Consider the following 16856-nt stretch of genomic DNA (forward strand, 5'->3'; position numbering starts at 1 on the left):
CCGGGAGGCGGAGGTTGCGGTGAGCCAAGATTGTGCCACTGCACTCCAGCCTGGGCGACAGAGCAAGACTCCATCTCAAAAAAAAAAAAAAAAAGGAAGCCCTGAGTTCTACCCAGTTTGGCCCTTTGAGGGTGAGAGATCCCACTATTACCCAAGCCTGGCTGTTCTGGGTATGTAAGTTGGGGGACAGTGCGGATCACAGTTCAGGAACCACTCCCACAGCCCCAAGAGACTCCCTAACCCCACCAAGTCCACCTTTGACCTCTTCTCTGAGCTCCAAATGCCTCTTGGGCGCCATCCCCTGGACGTTTCTCAGATGTATAACAGCCCAGATAAAACTCATCATTGCCGGGCGTGCTCGCTCACCCGGCACCCGTGACAAATAAAATGTTTTTTTAAAGTATCTATAGGCTGGGCATGGTGGCTCACGCCTGTAATCCCCGCACTTTGGGAGGCCAAGGTGGGCAGATCACGAGGTCAGGAGATCGAGACTATCCTGGCTAACGTGGTAAAACCCCGTCTCTACTAAAAATACAAAAAGTTAGCCAGGCATGTTGGCACGCACCTGTGGTCCCAGCTACTTGGGAGGCTGAGGCAGGAGAATCGCTTGAACCCAGGAGGCGGAGGCTGCAATGAACCGAGATCGTGCCACTGCACTCCAGCCTGGGCTACATAGCAAGACTCCATCTAAAAAACCAAACAAACAAACAAAAAAAACACCACATTTTATTTGGGCCGGGCTTGGTGGCTCACGCCTGTAATCCCAGCACTTTGGGAGGCCAAGGCGGGCGGATCACCTGAGGTCGGGAGTTGGAGACCAGCCTCACCAACATGGAGAAACCCCATCTCTACTAAAAATACAAAATTAGCCAGGCATGGTGGCACATGCCTGTAATCCCAGCTACTCGGGAGGCTGAGGCAGGAGAATTGCTTGAACCCGGGAGGTGGAGGTTGCGGTGAGCTGAGATCATGCCATTACACTCCAGCCTGAGCAAGAAGAGTGAAACTCCGTCTCAAAAAATAAAAATATATATTTGTGGTTAGGCATGGTGACTCAGGCTTACACCTGTAATCCTAGAACTTTGGGAGGCCGAGGTAGGAGGATTGCTTGAGGCCAGGAGTTCAAGACTAGCCTGGGCAACATAGCAAGATCCCATCTCTACAGAAAAGTAAATTTTTAAAAATTATGACATTTTGAGCTGCATGATGAAAAAAATTTAAAAAGAAAGAAAGAAGGGCCGGGCGCGGTGGCTCACGCCTGTAATCCCAGCACTTTGGGAGGTCGAGGTGGGCGGATCATGAGGTCAGGAGATCAAGACCATCCTGGATAACACGGTGAAACCCCATCTCTACTAAAAATACAAAAAATTAGCTGGGCATGGTGGTGGGTGCCTGCAGTCCCTGCTACTCAGGAGGCTGAGGCAGGAGAATGGCGTGAACCATTTTCCATTCTCGGAGCTTGCAGTGAGCCGAGATTGTGCCATTGTACTCCAGCCTGGGCGACAGAGCAAGACTCCGTCACAAAAAAAAAAAAAAGAAAGAAAGAAAGAAAGAAAATTGGCCAGGTGTGTTAGTGCACACCTGTAGTCCCAACTAGACAGGATGCTGAGGCGGGAGGATCTCCTGAGCCCAGGAGTTCAAGGCTGCAGTGAGCTGTGATCGTGCCACTGCTCTCTAGCCTAAGATACGGGAAAAACCAAAGCATTTTTCTTTTCTTTTTTTTCTGCTGTCATTGTATGAAATAGTCCATAGGTTTCCATTATATCCAGTTATAGAGGGTGTTACTGAGTTACGGATTTTCTGCCTGCTGGATCTGTCCGTTTCTGATAGAGGGACATTGAAGTCGCCAACTATAATAGTTTCTCCTTGCAGTGCTGTCGCTTTTTCCCTCAGATATTTTGATGTTCTCTTGTTAGGATCATACATGTTAAGGACTGTTATGTCTTCTTTGAGCATTGACTCCTTAATCATTATGTAATGCCCTGTCCTTATCCCGGATGACTCTCTTTTCTTTTCTTTTTGTTTTTCAGACAGGGTCTCTGCGAACCAGGCTGGAGTGCAGGGATCTCGGCTCAATGCAACCTCTGCCTCCCACGCTCAAGCGATTCCCGTGCCTCAGCCTGCAGAGTAGCTGGGATTACAGGCTGGGATTACCACCACGCCCTGCTAATTTCTGCATTTTTAGTAAAGACAGTGTTTCATCGAGTTGGCCAGGCTGGTCTCGAACTCCTGGCCTCAGGCGATCTGCCCGCCTTGGCCTCCCAAAGTGCTGGGATTACAGGTGTGAGCCACTGTGCCTGGCCTATTCCTGATGACTCTCCTTGCTCTGAAGTCTGTACTGTCTGAAATTAATATAGAGACTCCTGCTTTCTTTTGATCAGTGTTGGCATAGATCTTTCTTTATCCATTCGCTTTTAATACATAAGTCTTTAAAGTGTAGTTCTTGTAAGCAACATATAGTTACGTCTTGTTTTTTGCTCACTCTGACAATCTCTGTCTTTTAATTGGTTCATCTGGACCATTGATATGCAAAGGGATGTTGATATAATTGGATTAATAGCTGCCTTTTTTTGTTTTTACTGTTTTCTATTTGTTGCCTTTGTTTCTATTTTTGTCTTCCACTCTTTTTCTGCCTCTTGTAGTGTTTTGCCTTTGGGGTTTTTCTTTTTTTATTTTCTTTTACTTTCTTTTTTTTTTTTTTTTTGAGACAGAGTCTCCCAGGCTGGAGTGCAGTGACACGATCTCAACTCACTGTACTCTCTGCCTCCCCGGTTCAAGCAATTCTCCTGTTTTAGCCTCCCAAGTAGCTGGGACTACAGACACGCACTGCCACGCCCGGCTAATTTTTGTATTTTTATTAGAAATGGGGTTTCACCATGTTGGCCAGGATGGTCTTGATCTTCTGACCTCGTGATCCACCTGTCTCAGCCTCCCAAAGTGCTGGGATTACAGGCATGAGTCACCACACCCAGTCTATTTTTTTTTTAAGTTTTTTGGTTTTTGTGTTTTTTTTTGAGATGGTATCTCGCTCTTGTTGCCCAGGCTGGAGTGCAATGGCAAGATCTCTGCTCACTGCAACCTCCGCCTCCTGGGTTCAAGTGATTCTCCTGCCTCAGCCTTCCGAATCGCTGGAATTACGGGAGCCCGACACCACGCCCAGATAATTTTTTGTATTTTTAGTAGAGATGGGGTTTCACCATGTTGGCCAGGCTGGTGACGAACTCCTGACCTCAGGTGATCCACCCGCCTCAGCCTTCCAAAGAGGTTAGATTACACGCATGAGCCACCACGCCCGACCCTAAAAGTATTTTTTTTATAGAGATGGGGTCTCCCTCTGTTGCCCAAACTGGTCTCAAACCCCTGATCTCAAGTTACTGCCTGCCTCAGCTGCCCAGGTAGCAGGGATTACAGACCTACAAGCCACCGCCCCCGGCTCTATTTAGGAACATCTTAGTTCCAAGTTTTGGCAATTATGGATAAAGCCGCTATAAACATATGTTTCCAGGCTTGTGTGGACATACATTTTCAACTCATTTGGGTAGACACCAAGAGCTGCATTCCAGCCTGGGCAACAAGAGCGAAATTCCATCTCAAAAAAAAAAAAAAAAAAACACAGAAATGTAGGCCGGGCATGGTGGCTTGCACCTATAATCCCAGAACTTTGGGAGGCCAAGGCAGGCAGATCACTTGAGCTCAGGAGTTCAAGACCAGTCTGGCCAACATGGTGAAACCCTGTCTCTACTAAAAATACAAAAATTAGCCAGGCGCGGTGGCGCATGCCTGTAATCCCAGCTACTCAGGAGGCTGAGGCATGAGAGTGACTTGAACCCAGGAGGCAGAGGTTGCAGTGAGCCCAGATCGTGCCACTGCACTCCAGCCTGGGTGATGAAGTGAAACTCTGTCAAAACAGAAATTATTCTCTCGCAGTTCTGGAGGCTCAAAGTCAGGAATCAAACTGTTGAAGCCTCGAAGGGGGATCCTTCCTTGACTCCTCCGGCGTCTGGAGGCTACTGGCCATCCTGGTGTTACTCAAACACCAGGGGTTCCATCTAGGGCCTGCTGCTCACCTCACAGAAAGCCAATCACTGAGACAACGATTATTGCCAAGGAGGAAGGCTTTAATCAGGTGCTGCAGCTGAGGGGATGGGAGGGATTCATCCCAGGAATGCAGGGGGTGGTTCAACATAAGAAAATCCGTTAACGTAATGTACCGCATTAGTAGAACAAAGGGAAAAAAACAGTCATTCCAGCTGACACAGAAAAAGCATCTAAGAAATTCTAACATTTCATCATTAAAACATAGAGAAAACTATGAAACGAGGGGATTTGCCTCAACATTATAAAAGGTATTTGTGAAAAAACCACAGTTACCATCATACTTAGCGGTGAAAGACTAAAAGCTTTCCCCCTAAGTTCAGGAACAAGACACAGAGGTTCACCTTTACCACTGCTACTCAATGTTGTTTTTTTGTTTTGTTTGTTTTGTTGTGTTTTCGAGAAGGAGTCTTGCTCTGTCGCCCAGGCTGGAATGCAGTGGCGTGATCTCGGCTCACTGCAGCCTCTGCCTCCCGGGTTCAAGCAATTCTCCTGCCTCAGCCTCCCCAGTAGCTGGGACTACAGGTGCGCACTGCCACGCCTGGCTAATTTTTGTATTCTTAGTAGAGACAGGGTTTCACCATGTTGGCCAGGATGCTCTTGAGCTCCTGACCTTGTTATCTGCCTGCCTCGGCCTCCCAAAATGCTGGAATTACAGATGTGAGCCACCGCGCCTGGCCTAGTCAACATTTTGCTAGAAGTTGTAGCCAGAGCCTTTAGGTAAGAAAAGGCACCAAATTGAGAAATAAGAAATAAAACCATCGCTTTAAATACGGAAAATCCCAAAGAATACACGCACAATAATTACTAGAGCTAATAAGCAAATGCAGCAAAGTTTCAGATCACACAAGATCAACTCACAAAAACCAGTTGTGTGGTTTCCTGTTTGTTTTTTTGAGGAGTTATGCTCTTATCGCCCAGGCTGGAGTGCAATGGCGTGATCTTGGCTCACTGCAGCCTCTGCCTCCCGGGTTCAAGCCATTCTCCTGCCTCAGCCTCCCCAGTAGCTGGGATTACAGGCGCAGGCCACCACGCCCGGCCAGTTTTTGTATTTTTAGTAGAGACGAGGTTTCACCATGTTGGCCAGGATGGTCTTGATCTCCTGACCTCGTGATCCACCCGCCTCGGCCTCCCAAAGTGCTAGGATGACAGGCGTGAGCCACCGTGCCCGGTCCAGTTGTGTTTTTATGCACTAGCAAGGAACAATCCAAAAATGTAATTAAGAAAACCGCTGGGCGTGGTGGCTCACGCCTGTAGTCCCACCACTTTGAGCGGCCGAGGCGGGTGGATCCCTTGAGCCCAGGAGTTCAAGACCATCCTGGGCAATGTGGTGAAACCCCCTCCCTACAAAAAATACAAAAAATTAGCGGAGCGTGATGGCATGTGCCTACAATCCCAGCTACTCAGGAGGCTGACGTGGGAGGATCACCTGAGCCCGGGGGGTCAAGGCTGCAGTGAGCTGTCACATCATGCATCATTGCACTCCAGCCTGAAAAAGGAGTGAAATTCTGCAACATGTTACAACGTGAATGAACCTTGAAAACGCCATTCTAAGTGAAATAAGCCAGATACAAAAGGACAATATTGCATGTTTCCACTTATAGAGATACCTACAAGAATCAAATTCATAGAGACGGAAAGTAGAATAGTGGTTAAAAGGGTCTGGGCGGAGGGAGGAAAGGGAAGTTTGTTTTATGGGTAGAGTTTCAGTTTGGGATGTCGAAAAAGTTCTGGAGATAAATAATGGTGATGATTACATGCCAATGGCTACACGAATGTACTTAATGCCACTGAATTGTATATGTGAAAAATGGTTAAAATGGTAAATTTTGTATCTATTTTATACCATCCCCCCTAAAAAAAAAAATTGTTTTTAAGAGTCAAGATCTCACTCTGTCTCCCAGGCTGGGGTGCAGTGGGGGTAATTGATCAAAGCTCACTGCAGCTTTGAACTCAGCCAGCTTCCCTGACTCAAACGATCATCCCGCTTCAGCCTCCCGAGTAGCTGGGACTACAGACGGTGCCATCACGCCCAGCTCATTGTTGATTCCCCCCCACCCCCCCCACCCCCCCCACCCCCCCTTGGTAGAGACGGGATTCCGCTATATTGCCTGGGCTGGTGTCGAACTCATAGAACAAAGGATCCTCCCTCCTGGGCCTGGGCCTGGGCGTGGGCTCGCAAAACGCTGGGATTCCCGGATGACAGGCGGGCGCACCACACCAGGAGCAAACACTTCCGGTTTTAAAAATTCAGTTTGTGATTGGCTGTCATTCAGTATTATGCTAATTAAGCATGCCTGCTTTTAAACTTCTTAAAACAATTTTTAAAATTACCTTTCCACCTAAAACGTTAAAATGTGTCAAGTGATAATATTCGAAAAGCTGTTATTGCCAAACTGTTTTCCTATTTGTTTCCTAATGGCATCGGAACTAGCGAAAGTATCTCGCCATGAGTTAAAAGTTTGCGGCAGCTGTAGACCTAGCAGAGGCCGCGAAGAGGGCGTTAAGACTATACTTTCAGGATCATTTCTATAGTTCGTTACTAGAGAAGTTTCTCTGAACGTGTAGAGCACCGAAAGCCACGAGGAAGAGACATAGCGTTTTCTCCTGAGCGTGAAGCCGGCTTTATGGTGTTGCTTAGCTGCAACGGCCGTCAGCCATTGATGATCGTTCTTCTCTCCGCTTGGGAGAGTAAGAGGGAGAGAACGCGGTCTGAGTGGTTTTTCCTTCTTGATGGTTCAATGATAGCGGTAGTGTGCGAGCTCTCCGGGCTGTTCAGTTCGTGCGTCGCATGTAGGGAGGAAGGCTTTTGCTTTCTGTTTCAGCGGTGATGGCCGTCGTGTTTCGTCCGGGTGGGTTTTTAATTTTAGGCTTGGCGTCGGGGGGTGCTGTGTGGCACCTCCTATTCTCTTTTTTGCGTTTATCTCCCATTCTCGCTGCCTCTTTTGTTGCCGATTCCCGCCCGCCACTCCCACCTCCAGACGGGGTCTCCGGGTCTCTTGTCCTGTCTGGCGCGCAGGCTGGAGTGCAGTGGCGCCATCTCGGCTCCTAGCAACATCTGCCTCCCGGGCTCAAGCGAGTCTCCTGCCTAAGCCCTCCCGAGTAGCCGGGGTTTAAAGGCGCACACGCCACTCCAGGCTTTTTTTTTTTTTTTTTGGCAGAAACGGGGTGTCACCGTGTTAGCCAGGCTGGTCTCCAACTCCTGATCTCGGTGATCCGCCCGCCTCGGCCTCCCGAAGTTCTGGGATTACAGGCGTGAGCCACCCGCACCCGGCCCTAAAAGTACTTTTTATAGAGATGGGGTCTCACTCTGTTGCCCAGACTGGTCTCAAACTGCTGATCTCAAGTGACTGACTGACTGCCTCAGCTGCCCAAGTATCTCAAGTGACTGCCTCAGCTGCCCAAGTAGCAGGGACTACAGACACAAGCCACAGCCGCCGGCTCTATTCAGGAACATGTTAGTTCCAAGTTTTGGCAATTATGGATAAAGCTGCTATAAACAGGTGTGCAGGTTTTTGTGTGGACATTTTCAACTCATTTGGGTAGACACCAAGAGGCACGAGTTCTGATCATACCGAAAGAGTGTTTAGTTTCAGAAGAAGCTGCTTGTCTTTTCTTGGGCTCCATAACAAAATACACAGACTTTGTGGCTTAAATAAATAAATAACACAAATTTATTTCTTACAGTTCTCAGTCGGGCGCGGTGGCTCACGCCTGTAATCCCAGTACTTTGGGAGGCTGAGGTGGGCGGATCACGAGGTCAGGAGATCAAAACCATCCTGGCTAACATGGTGAAACCCTGTCTCTACTAAAAATACAAATATATATATATGTATATTAGCCAGGGCGGTGGCACACACCTGTAGTCCCAGCTACTCGGGAGGCTGAGACAGGAGAATCACTTGAACCCAGGAGGCGGAGGTTGCAGTGAGCTGAGATCATGCCACCGCACTCCAACCTGGACGGCAGAACAAGACTCTATTTTTTTTAAAAAAGTGTTTGTTTGTTTGTTTGTTTGTTTGTTTTTGAGACGGAGTCTTGCTCTGTCACCCAGGCTGGAGGACAGTGGTGCGATCTCGGCTCACTGCAAGCACCGCCTCCTGGGTTCATGCCATTCTCCTGCCTCAGCCTCCCCAGCAGCTGGGACTACAGGTGCATGCCGCCACGCTCGGCTAATTTTTTTGTATTTTTAGTAGAGACGGGGTTTCACCGTGTTAGCCAGGATGGTCTTGATCTCCTGACCTCGTGATCCTCCTGCCTCGGCCTCCTAAAGTGCTGGGATTACAGGCGGGAGCCACCGCGCCCGGCCAAAAGTATTTTTTTAAGGAATGGGGGTGGGAGGTTCTCTATTCCCCAGGCTGGTCTCAAAGTCTTGGCCTCAAGTGATCCTCCCATCTCAGCCTCCCGAGTAGCTGAACTACGGTCATGCACCACCGAGCCTGATTTATTTTTTGACTTTAAAGAATCTACCATCTCAAAGGGAAAGTTAGACTGAGGTTGGCTGGGGTGTGGCTCACTGGAGTGTGACTTTTCTGTTTCCATAAGGGTGTGTGTTTGCTGGCATGGTAGGAGAGGCTGGCCTCAGGAGCTAAAATGCTGGGATTGTGTTCCAGCTCCTGCCTGCCTCTGCTGTGTGATTGTGGGTGTATTGCTTCACCTCTCTGTGCCTCAGTTTTCCCATCTGTAAAATGGGTGCAATCACATCTCCCTTGTCTCAGACCTTGAACACCTGGCACGGGGTGGGAGGCTGGCTGAGAGCCTGGTCTCACACTGCCTTCACCGGCTCCCTCTCTCCACAGGTGGTACTCGGGCAGGATTTCCCGGCAGCTGGCGGAAGAGATTCTGATGAAGTGGAACCATCTGGGAGCCTTCCTGATCCGGGAGAGCGAGAGCTCCCCAGGGGAGTTCTCTGTGTCTGTGAAGTGAGCTCTGGCCCTTGGGGGTGTGTGCAGAGGAGGGTGGGCGGGGGGTGGGCAGCATTTGAGCTGAGCCTTGGGGCCCGGGACGGGCTCACGGAGTGAGGGTGGAGGAATGGCATCCCTGCAGAGGGAGCAGTCCGGGCAGAGGCCTTCCGGACACAGGCGGTGGTCTGGGCACCCCAGGGTGCAGCCCAGAGCAGTGGGGTGTGTTGGGAAAGCAGGATCAGGCCAGCTGTGCAAGGCCTCAATGCCAGGCTGAAGTCCAGGCTTCTACGAGTATAGGAGCCATCATAGGTTCTTCATCAGGAGAGGGCGATGTCCAGGGTGGTGATGTGGCAAGAGACTGAGGGCAGGAGAGTGCTGAAACGCCCAGGGCGGGTGTCCAGGATGTGCTCCGCACAGGGTCCCACTCTATGTGATATAGTTGGGAAGATGCACCCTGAGGCCAGGCTGCCTGGGCTCGAATGCTAGTTCTGCCACTTCCTGGCTGTGTGAGCTTGGGCAAGTCACTTACCTTCTCTGTGCCTGTTTCTTCACATGTAAAATAGGCTATTGCATGGACGAAACAAGTTGGTATATTTAAAGCAATTAGAATAGTCCCTGGCATGGAGGCAGGGTGGCCGTGCTGGGGAACATCTGGCATTGTATTAGGGCGGCCCTCAGCTGTGGTGTGGCAGCCTCTGGGCAGCACAGAATCCAATCCTAAAGGGCCACCCTGGAGTGATTGAGGAATCCAGGCTGGAAAGTAGCAGCAGGAATGGGGGTGGGGGTAGACAGGGTCAGGCTCCTAGTTAGTCTCTGTCCTTCCTACTCTTAGGCCTTGGTAGAATCTAGATGCATTAATTCAAGGAATATTTACTGATTAGGTGCCATGTGCCAGGATGCTCTAGGGGCTGGGGAAACCAAATGGGAAAAAAAACAAAGTTGCTGCTGTCGTGGGTTTCAGTCTTTGTGAGTGAACAAGAAAACATGTTAATACAGAATGAACCAAGGTGGTCAGGAAAGGGCTCTCTGAGGAGGTGGCATTGCAGCAAAGATCTGAACTAGGAGGTGGAGGCTTCCCAGGTGCCCAGGAATGAGGAGGACCTGGGAGGAGAGGCTTCTAGGCAGAGGGAATAGCATTTGCAAAGACCCTGAGGTGGGAATGTGATTGGGGCATGTAGGAGCCCGGAGGAGGTGACGTGGCTGGAGCAGAGTGAGCGAAGGGCAGGGGCTGGAGTTCCACCCACATCCAGTGATCACAGAGGGCCTGAAAGGAGGTCGGGTTTTCTCTCAGAGCAATAGGGAGCCGTGGAGGGTCTTGAGCAGGGGAGAGATGTAATTGGACTCCATTTTTAGCAGATGACTCTGAGTGCTGTGAGGAGAAAGAGCTGCTGGGGGAGAGCGTGGTGGCAGGGAGGCCCGTGGGGAGTCAGGAGGGAGATGATGGCCTCTGGGACTGTACAGGTAGGGGCTGATGAGGGGACACAGAGAAATGGCTGGGCCCAGGCATGGAGGTGTGCGGGGGGACCACCAGCAGTACCAGCTCTCAGGGCTGCTGTGGGCACAGAGCCCGGAACGGAGGAGGCGCTTACCATGCCAGCTCTTACTGCCACCAGCGGAGCTAGCACTGGGGTGGTAAAGAGGCCAGCCGGGAGGAAGGGATGAAGGAAGGGGTGGCCCCAGAGGAGGGCAGAGTGGCCTCTCACGATCTCCTAAAGGATGAAGGCCAGGTGTGGTGGCTCACGCCTGTAATCCCAGCAGTTCGGGAGGCCAAGGCGGGTGGATCACTTGAGGTCAGGAGTTTGAGACCAGCCTGGCCAACATGCTGAAACCCCGTCTCTACTAAAAATACAAAAATCAGCCAGGCATGGTGGCGCACGCCTGTAATCTCAGCTACTCGGGAGGTTGAGACATGAGAATCATTTGAACCCGGGAGGCAGAGGCTGCAGTGAGCCGAGATTGTGCCACTGCACTCCAGCCTGGGTGATGGAGTAAGACTCTGTCTCAAAAAATAAAAATAAAAATACAAATAAAGGACAAAGAAATACAGGCCTGGGTCGATAGCTAACACTGGGGCTGGGTGTGGAGATGCAAGCCTGATGGGGCTTGGAGTCAGGGGGTCCCAAAGAAGCAGACAAAGGCAGACTCAGACAGGCTGGGCCAGGAGCCCATGAGGGCTCCTGCTGGGGGAAAAGCATTCCCACCCACCTGATGCCTTCCAGGCTCTGCCGGGTCCCTGTGACTCCCATGTGTTCAGCCCGCCTGTTTTGAAACAAGCTCAAGCTGTTCACTGTGTGGGATCAGCACGTCTGCTGCTAGCCCTGCAGGGTGGCGAGCTCCCCTGAGCCTGGAGGCACCCGCAAGGCATAGGAGCCTATGGTCAGGAAGGCGGCTCTAGGGGTGTGTTCGTCCATTTAGTGTTGTGATAAAGGAACATGTGAGGCTGGGTAATTTATAAAGAAAAGGCGTTTATTTGACTTGGTGTTCTACAGGCTGTGTAGGAAGCATGGCACCGGCATGTGCCTCTGGTGAGGCCTCAGGAACCTTTTACGCATGGTAAACGGGGAAGGGGATCCGGCGCATCACATGGCGAGACGGGGGCAAGTCGGGGAGGGAGGTGCCAGGCTCTTTTCAACAACCAGACCTCATTCATTACTGCAAAGAGCCACTGATGAGGGTCTGTCCCATGACCCAAACACCCCCCACCAGGCCCCACTTCTAACACTGGGAGTCACGTTTCAATGAGAGATTTGGAGAGGACAAACATCCAAACCATATCAGGGAGGCAGATCCAACGTCTCAGGGGTCACAGCCCCCCGCATTCCCCCTGAGCCCGGGCGCCCAGTTGGTGGAACCAGCCATCAGCCTTGTTCCCTTCCCTTTTCTCCTGGGGGCAGGCTGGTGATCCTGAGGGGCAGGAACGCGCATGCCCCCTCTGAGCCTCTATTTCCCCATCTTAAAAATGCGAGTGCTGTCAGCATGTGCGTGTGTGCGCTTGTGCGTGCTGGGGGGTTACTGTGCGTTCTTGGCCCTGACTGCCCACCCCCGGGATGGTGTGGGCACCTGGAGCCTGGAGTCCCCGCGGGCTCACCCCCCACCCCCCAGCCCAGCCCCCACTTCCCTGCAGCCCCGGGGAGCTGCGGCTCCTGCGGAGGCAGGACGTGGCAGTCTTCCAAGTGTCGGCTGTCCAGGGCCTGGTCATCTCCTGGGAATGGCGTCCGCCAGGCGGGCTGGCCTGGCTGAGTGGCTCCTGGAACCAACCCCAAAGCCCAAGGTCACCCAGCAAAGTGGGGGCACAGGGGACTCAAACTACGTCTGGAGCCCGAGTTGAGGGGGAGGGGCTGGCCCTCCCTCCGCCCTCCCTCTGCCCTCCGGCTTCCTCCTCTAACAAATCACGCGGCCTCACTCTCCAAGTTAGCGCCCCAGTGTGCTGCCCTCTTCAGGCGTCTCTCTGTAAGTGCAGCCACCTGCGCACACGCACATGATCAGACCTGAACACCCCAGCCTTGTGAGTTTGCTCAGCACGCATTTATTGAGCATCAGCTGTGTGAAAACCACAAGGCAGGACTGAAACAGGAGACAAACCAGAGGCATGTGAAGGGGAAATGGTCACAGCCTGGCCCAGGGGTCTCTATGATGAGCAAATGAATAAATGAAATTCAATGACAGCGGATACATTCCACATAGTGAAGGCACCAGGGAGGAAGTGACATCTGAGTTGGGCTCTAAAGCATGAGTAGGCGTTTGGTGCACAAGGAGAGTAGATGATATGCCAGGCACAGGAAACAGCGTGAGTAGAGATCTAGAGGCGGGGAAGCGAGGGGTGTGTTTGGATAACAACGTGTTTTCTGACCAGGAGGGAAGATGGACAGTCTTAGGGAGCAGTTCTTGAGCAGGCGAGCCAGCACCGGTGTTTCCTGGGAAGGGATCTGGAAGCGACCCTCAGAGAAATCCTGGCCTGTGCCCCCCAACCCTTTGTCCAAGGCATACTGGCCAAGTGTGCCCAGGTCAAAACTGTCAGGCGCTTCCTGGGCTTGGCTGGCTGTGGGTTGTACACAGCACCAGCAGGTGGAGCCCTTGACCCTTGGCTTCTTCCTGCCTGGGCCCAGGCTCCTGGGTCCTGCTCCCATTCTGTCCATCATCTGTCATGGGGCCTCTCAGTGGTCCTTGGACAACCACCAAGCAGGGGTCAGAGTTGGAAGCTGAGACTCAAATGGGGCATGTGGCTAAGAGCATGGTATTTTGAGCGACAGTCAGCTCTGACACCTGCTAGCTGCTCGCTGTATAATCCTGGGCAAGTTACCCCTCTGAGCCTCAGTTTCCTCATTTATAAAATGGACAGCTATGTAACATGTTTTTTATGATGACTGGCACATGATAAGTGCCAGTTATCATAATTATATTAAGGCCCCAAGGACCGCACACCAAGCTGGGGAGGAATTAGGGAGCCCCTCCTGGCCTGGAAGGCTGCCCCCCACCCCCTGCCCATGAATCCAACACTCTTAGAGAAGAGGCAGCAGCACAGGGAGTCAGGGAATCCAGATGCTGGGAAGCCGGGTGACCTGATGGCCACCTCGGAAAATGACAGCCTGGCAGATTGGTGTGTAAGAGCTCTTCCACCCTTGCTGGTTGGTACTTGGGAACTCTGATGGCACTATGCATGGCATCTCTGGCATACTCACACCAAGCCCTATAAAGCTGTCAGAGGTGGGGTTTATGGGCCTCATGCTGCCTCCTAGAGCAACTGTGGCCATAGCTAGCTGCCCTTTATGAGTTTACAAAGGGCTGTCCCCCTCCTCCTCCAGGGAGCATGTCTGAGCTGGCGGGCAGCGGGCCAGGGGCCAAGGCTGGCGTGCAGTGTCTGGGCTGCCTAACTTTTGCCCCACACTCCTATCCAAGCTACTGTGGACTCTTCTGCCATAAATGACAGTTTGTCTCCAAGTGACATATTTGCCTCCTTTCTAGCCAGAGGTACCCTGGAGTCAATGCACATGTGTTTGCCCTGCCCATCTGGTCACTGAACCCCTGCTGTGTGCCGGCCCTGTCCCAGGGCCTGGGGATTCAGCCAGCAACAAAATAGGGCAAAGCTCTCTGTCCCTCAAGTGCCCATGTGCTACTGGGTGACAGACAATAAGTGATTAGGAAATTGTATAAAATCTTACACAATGACCAAGGCTTTGGAGAAAATGAAGCCGGGAAGTGGTGGAGGGGGGGTGCAATTTTAGGAGGAAGGGACTGGCTGCAGGCAAGGACAGGGGGGAAGTGAGGAGACCTGCCTGATCCCCAGAAGCCCAGCTTGCAGGTAAGGAAACTGAAGCCTGGAGAGGTGCAGCAACTTCCCCAAGGTCACACAGCGAGGAACTTAGAGCTGGTGCCCACCGACCTCTGTGCCCTGACAGACCTGGTCTGTCCTCCACCCACCCTCCCTGAGCTCCAAAGACCCAGCAGGAGTCTGTCTGCACCAGTGTCCTGCCCCTCCCAAGCTCAGCTTGACTCTGGTTCCTGTCTGCTGCCGAACAGGTTGTTCCACCCCTCCTTTTCACAGATGGGCAAACTGAGGCCAGAGAGGGGCCATGCCTGATGGAGATCGCCCAGCAGGCAGTTAGCACCCACGTGGGTCCACACGTCCACAAGCCCTGGTTGGGGTGGTGGAGGGGGTGTCCTAGGGCTCCTGCCCCCACCCCAGCCTTGTTTTTCCTCTCTGGGCTGACACTGTTACCTTTGCTGCTGCTGCTGCTGCTGCCACCAGGCCAGAAAAACTCGCTGGGCAGGACTGGCTGCTGCCAGCATTAGGCCTGACTTGGTCCTTGGGGCTTTTCTGACAGCCCAGGGGTCAGCCTAGCCCCTTGTTCCCCTGGGTAGGTGGATGTAGGGGGTCACACAAAGAGACAAAGATACTCATGATTGCTCAGTGAGAGACTCACACATAACAGTCACTCCACACAGTGGGAGACACACACAGACACACACACACAAGCATCCCAGGAATGCACACTCAGACACAATGGAGATGCTCTCACACCCTGGCACTGCCCACTGAAGTGAATGGCTCCAGCAGCCTCTCCTCTCACCAACTCAGGCCCACAATCCCAGTGCCCCCTCCCTCCTCTGGCTCTGGGAGGCTCATGCAGCAGAGCTGGCTGCACTGGATCCAGCCCTCCCGGTTCCGGGGCCATCTGGACTCAGATTCCGTTCCTCCTGCAAGCTCTGAAGTTCCCACAGGCCTTGGGAAGCAGAGTGGAGATGAGGTCTGGAGAGGCCCCAGAGGGTAGCCCCAGTCTGGGGGATTCTCAAATGCTTTGAGGCTCCACCTGGGCCTTGAAGGATGGCTAAGGTCAAGACTAGACAGAGAAAAGGGAAAAGGCATTATTTCTGGTGAGGGCCATGAGCAAGAGCCCAGCCAGGCTAGGGAAAAGGGCCAGGCTGGGAGAGGGAGTGACAGCTGGGATGCTGGGCTGTGAGATGACAGAGACAGCACCGCTTGGCCTCAGGCAGGGGCTGGCTCAGCAGGAGGGGCTGCACCCAAGCCTCACTGTCCTCTGCTGTAAAGCAGGACATTTGGGCCAGGTGGGAGAAGGGACAAGATTTGCCATTTACTGAGCACCTAGTATGTGCCACACACAGACTAGGTAGGGGCTGGCACATGCACGTTTCCCAGGTTTGAGAATTCTCCAGTTCCCAGGTTGGAAAGCCCTAGAATCCCTGGGTCCCTGGCTCCCTTTCCCTTATCTCCTGTTCTCCACTCCCTGACTCTACTATATGATCAAAGAACTGCTCCAGATAACGTTCTATCTGCTCTAGATAACTTTCCAAGTATCTAAAGATGAACGTCAAATACCATAAAATTCAAAGTTGTGGTCGTTTGGGTTTGAAATCATTTTCAAACCCACCACACCCTTTCTGTCCCCTCACCCAGAGGAGTGGGGCCACCTGTACGCAGGCCCCTCCTCGGGGCCAACAGGGAGTCAGGGCCTTCTGCCTGGGTACCCGGTGCCCCAGAGGTGGAGCCACTGGGATCCCTGTCTCCAGGCTTCTCGCCTGCCCAGCTGTGGGTCACCGTCACTCCACTGCTTGAAGCAGTGCTCCTCCCCAGGCACCACGGCCAAAGTTCAGTAAACCCTGGGCTGGTTAGCACGTGGCACTAGGGAGTCATGGGGCTCAGAGGCTGCCTCTCGGAAGCCTCTGGGAGGCTTCGGAAAGCCAGACAGGGCAGGAGACACACATCTGCCTGCACACCCACCTCCGCGTCATGAGCACATGGACACACATGTCCCACAGCTGGCAACACAAGTGGCTGAGTCACTGGGAACAAGGTCCTCTGACGGCACGTGAGCAGCTTTGTCTCAGATTTGGGGACCATTGCTCCACCTGTCGAGAGCCTCTGTTCTCATGGGGAGAACTAGCTCTCTTTCTGGCTGTGTGACCCTGAGGGCTGGATGCATCTTAGAGCAATGGGTTGGCCACCGGAGCCTGGGTTCAGGGTCAGAACACCTGGTGGGCTGCAATCCCAGTTCAGAACCAACAGAAGTGGGTTTCAAGAAGAAAGCATCGCAATGAGGACCTAAGACCTGGAAAGTGATGCTCTGTTTGCTGAGTCCCAGCTAGACTGGACCTTCAGGGCCCACTCCTGCCTCCCTGCCTTTTTAGTGTCTCATATGCAAGTCATTTTGAGTAGCAAGTTACAAGAAGGCTATGAGAGGGGCTGAGGGATCCAAGAAGGCCCTGACTGCGTGATGGGGTCTGATGCAGCTCTCACAGGATGCGCCATTTTACCTGGGCCTTGAGGCATGAGTAGGAGTTCAAGAAAAATTCCTTCCAGTTGGAGGAAATACCGTGTGCAAATGCCCGGAGGTGTATTTA

General features: G+C 52.4%; 1 protein-coding gene and 1 non-coding gene across 2 annotated transcripts in view; one reads left to right on the forward strand and one right to left on the reverse strand.

Moving 5' to 3' along the window:
- The first annotated feature begins 6600 nt into the window (after positions 1–6600).
- On the forward strand, positions 6601–6816 carry LOC117978162 (small nucleolar RNA U3). Its single transcript, XR_004669127.3, has one exon. It is a non-coding gene; the product is annotated as a small nucleolar RNA U3 (small nucleolar RNA).
- A 5686-nt stretch (positions 6817–12502) lies between these two features.
- The window catches only part of LOC117978536 (uncharacterized), a 37097-nt gene continuing 32743 nt past the window's right edge, over positions 12503–16856 (reverse strand). The window contains exon 7 of the mRNA XM_063599230.1: positions 12503–15337. Within this exon, the coding sequence (XP_063455300.1) occupies positions 15332–15337 (6 nt within the window). The 3' untranslated portion in view covers positions 12503–15331. The remainder of the gene's footprint in view (positions 15338–16856) is intronic.

This window comes from Pan paniscus, chromosome 19 (genome assembly GCF_029289425.2).
Source record: "Pan paniscus chromosome 19, NHGRI_mPanPan1-v2.0_pri, whole genome shotgun sequence".
Lineage (NCBI taxonomy): Eukaryota > Metazoa > Chordata > Mammalia > Primates > Hominidae > Pan > Pan paniscus.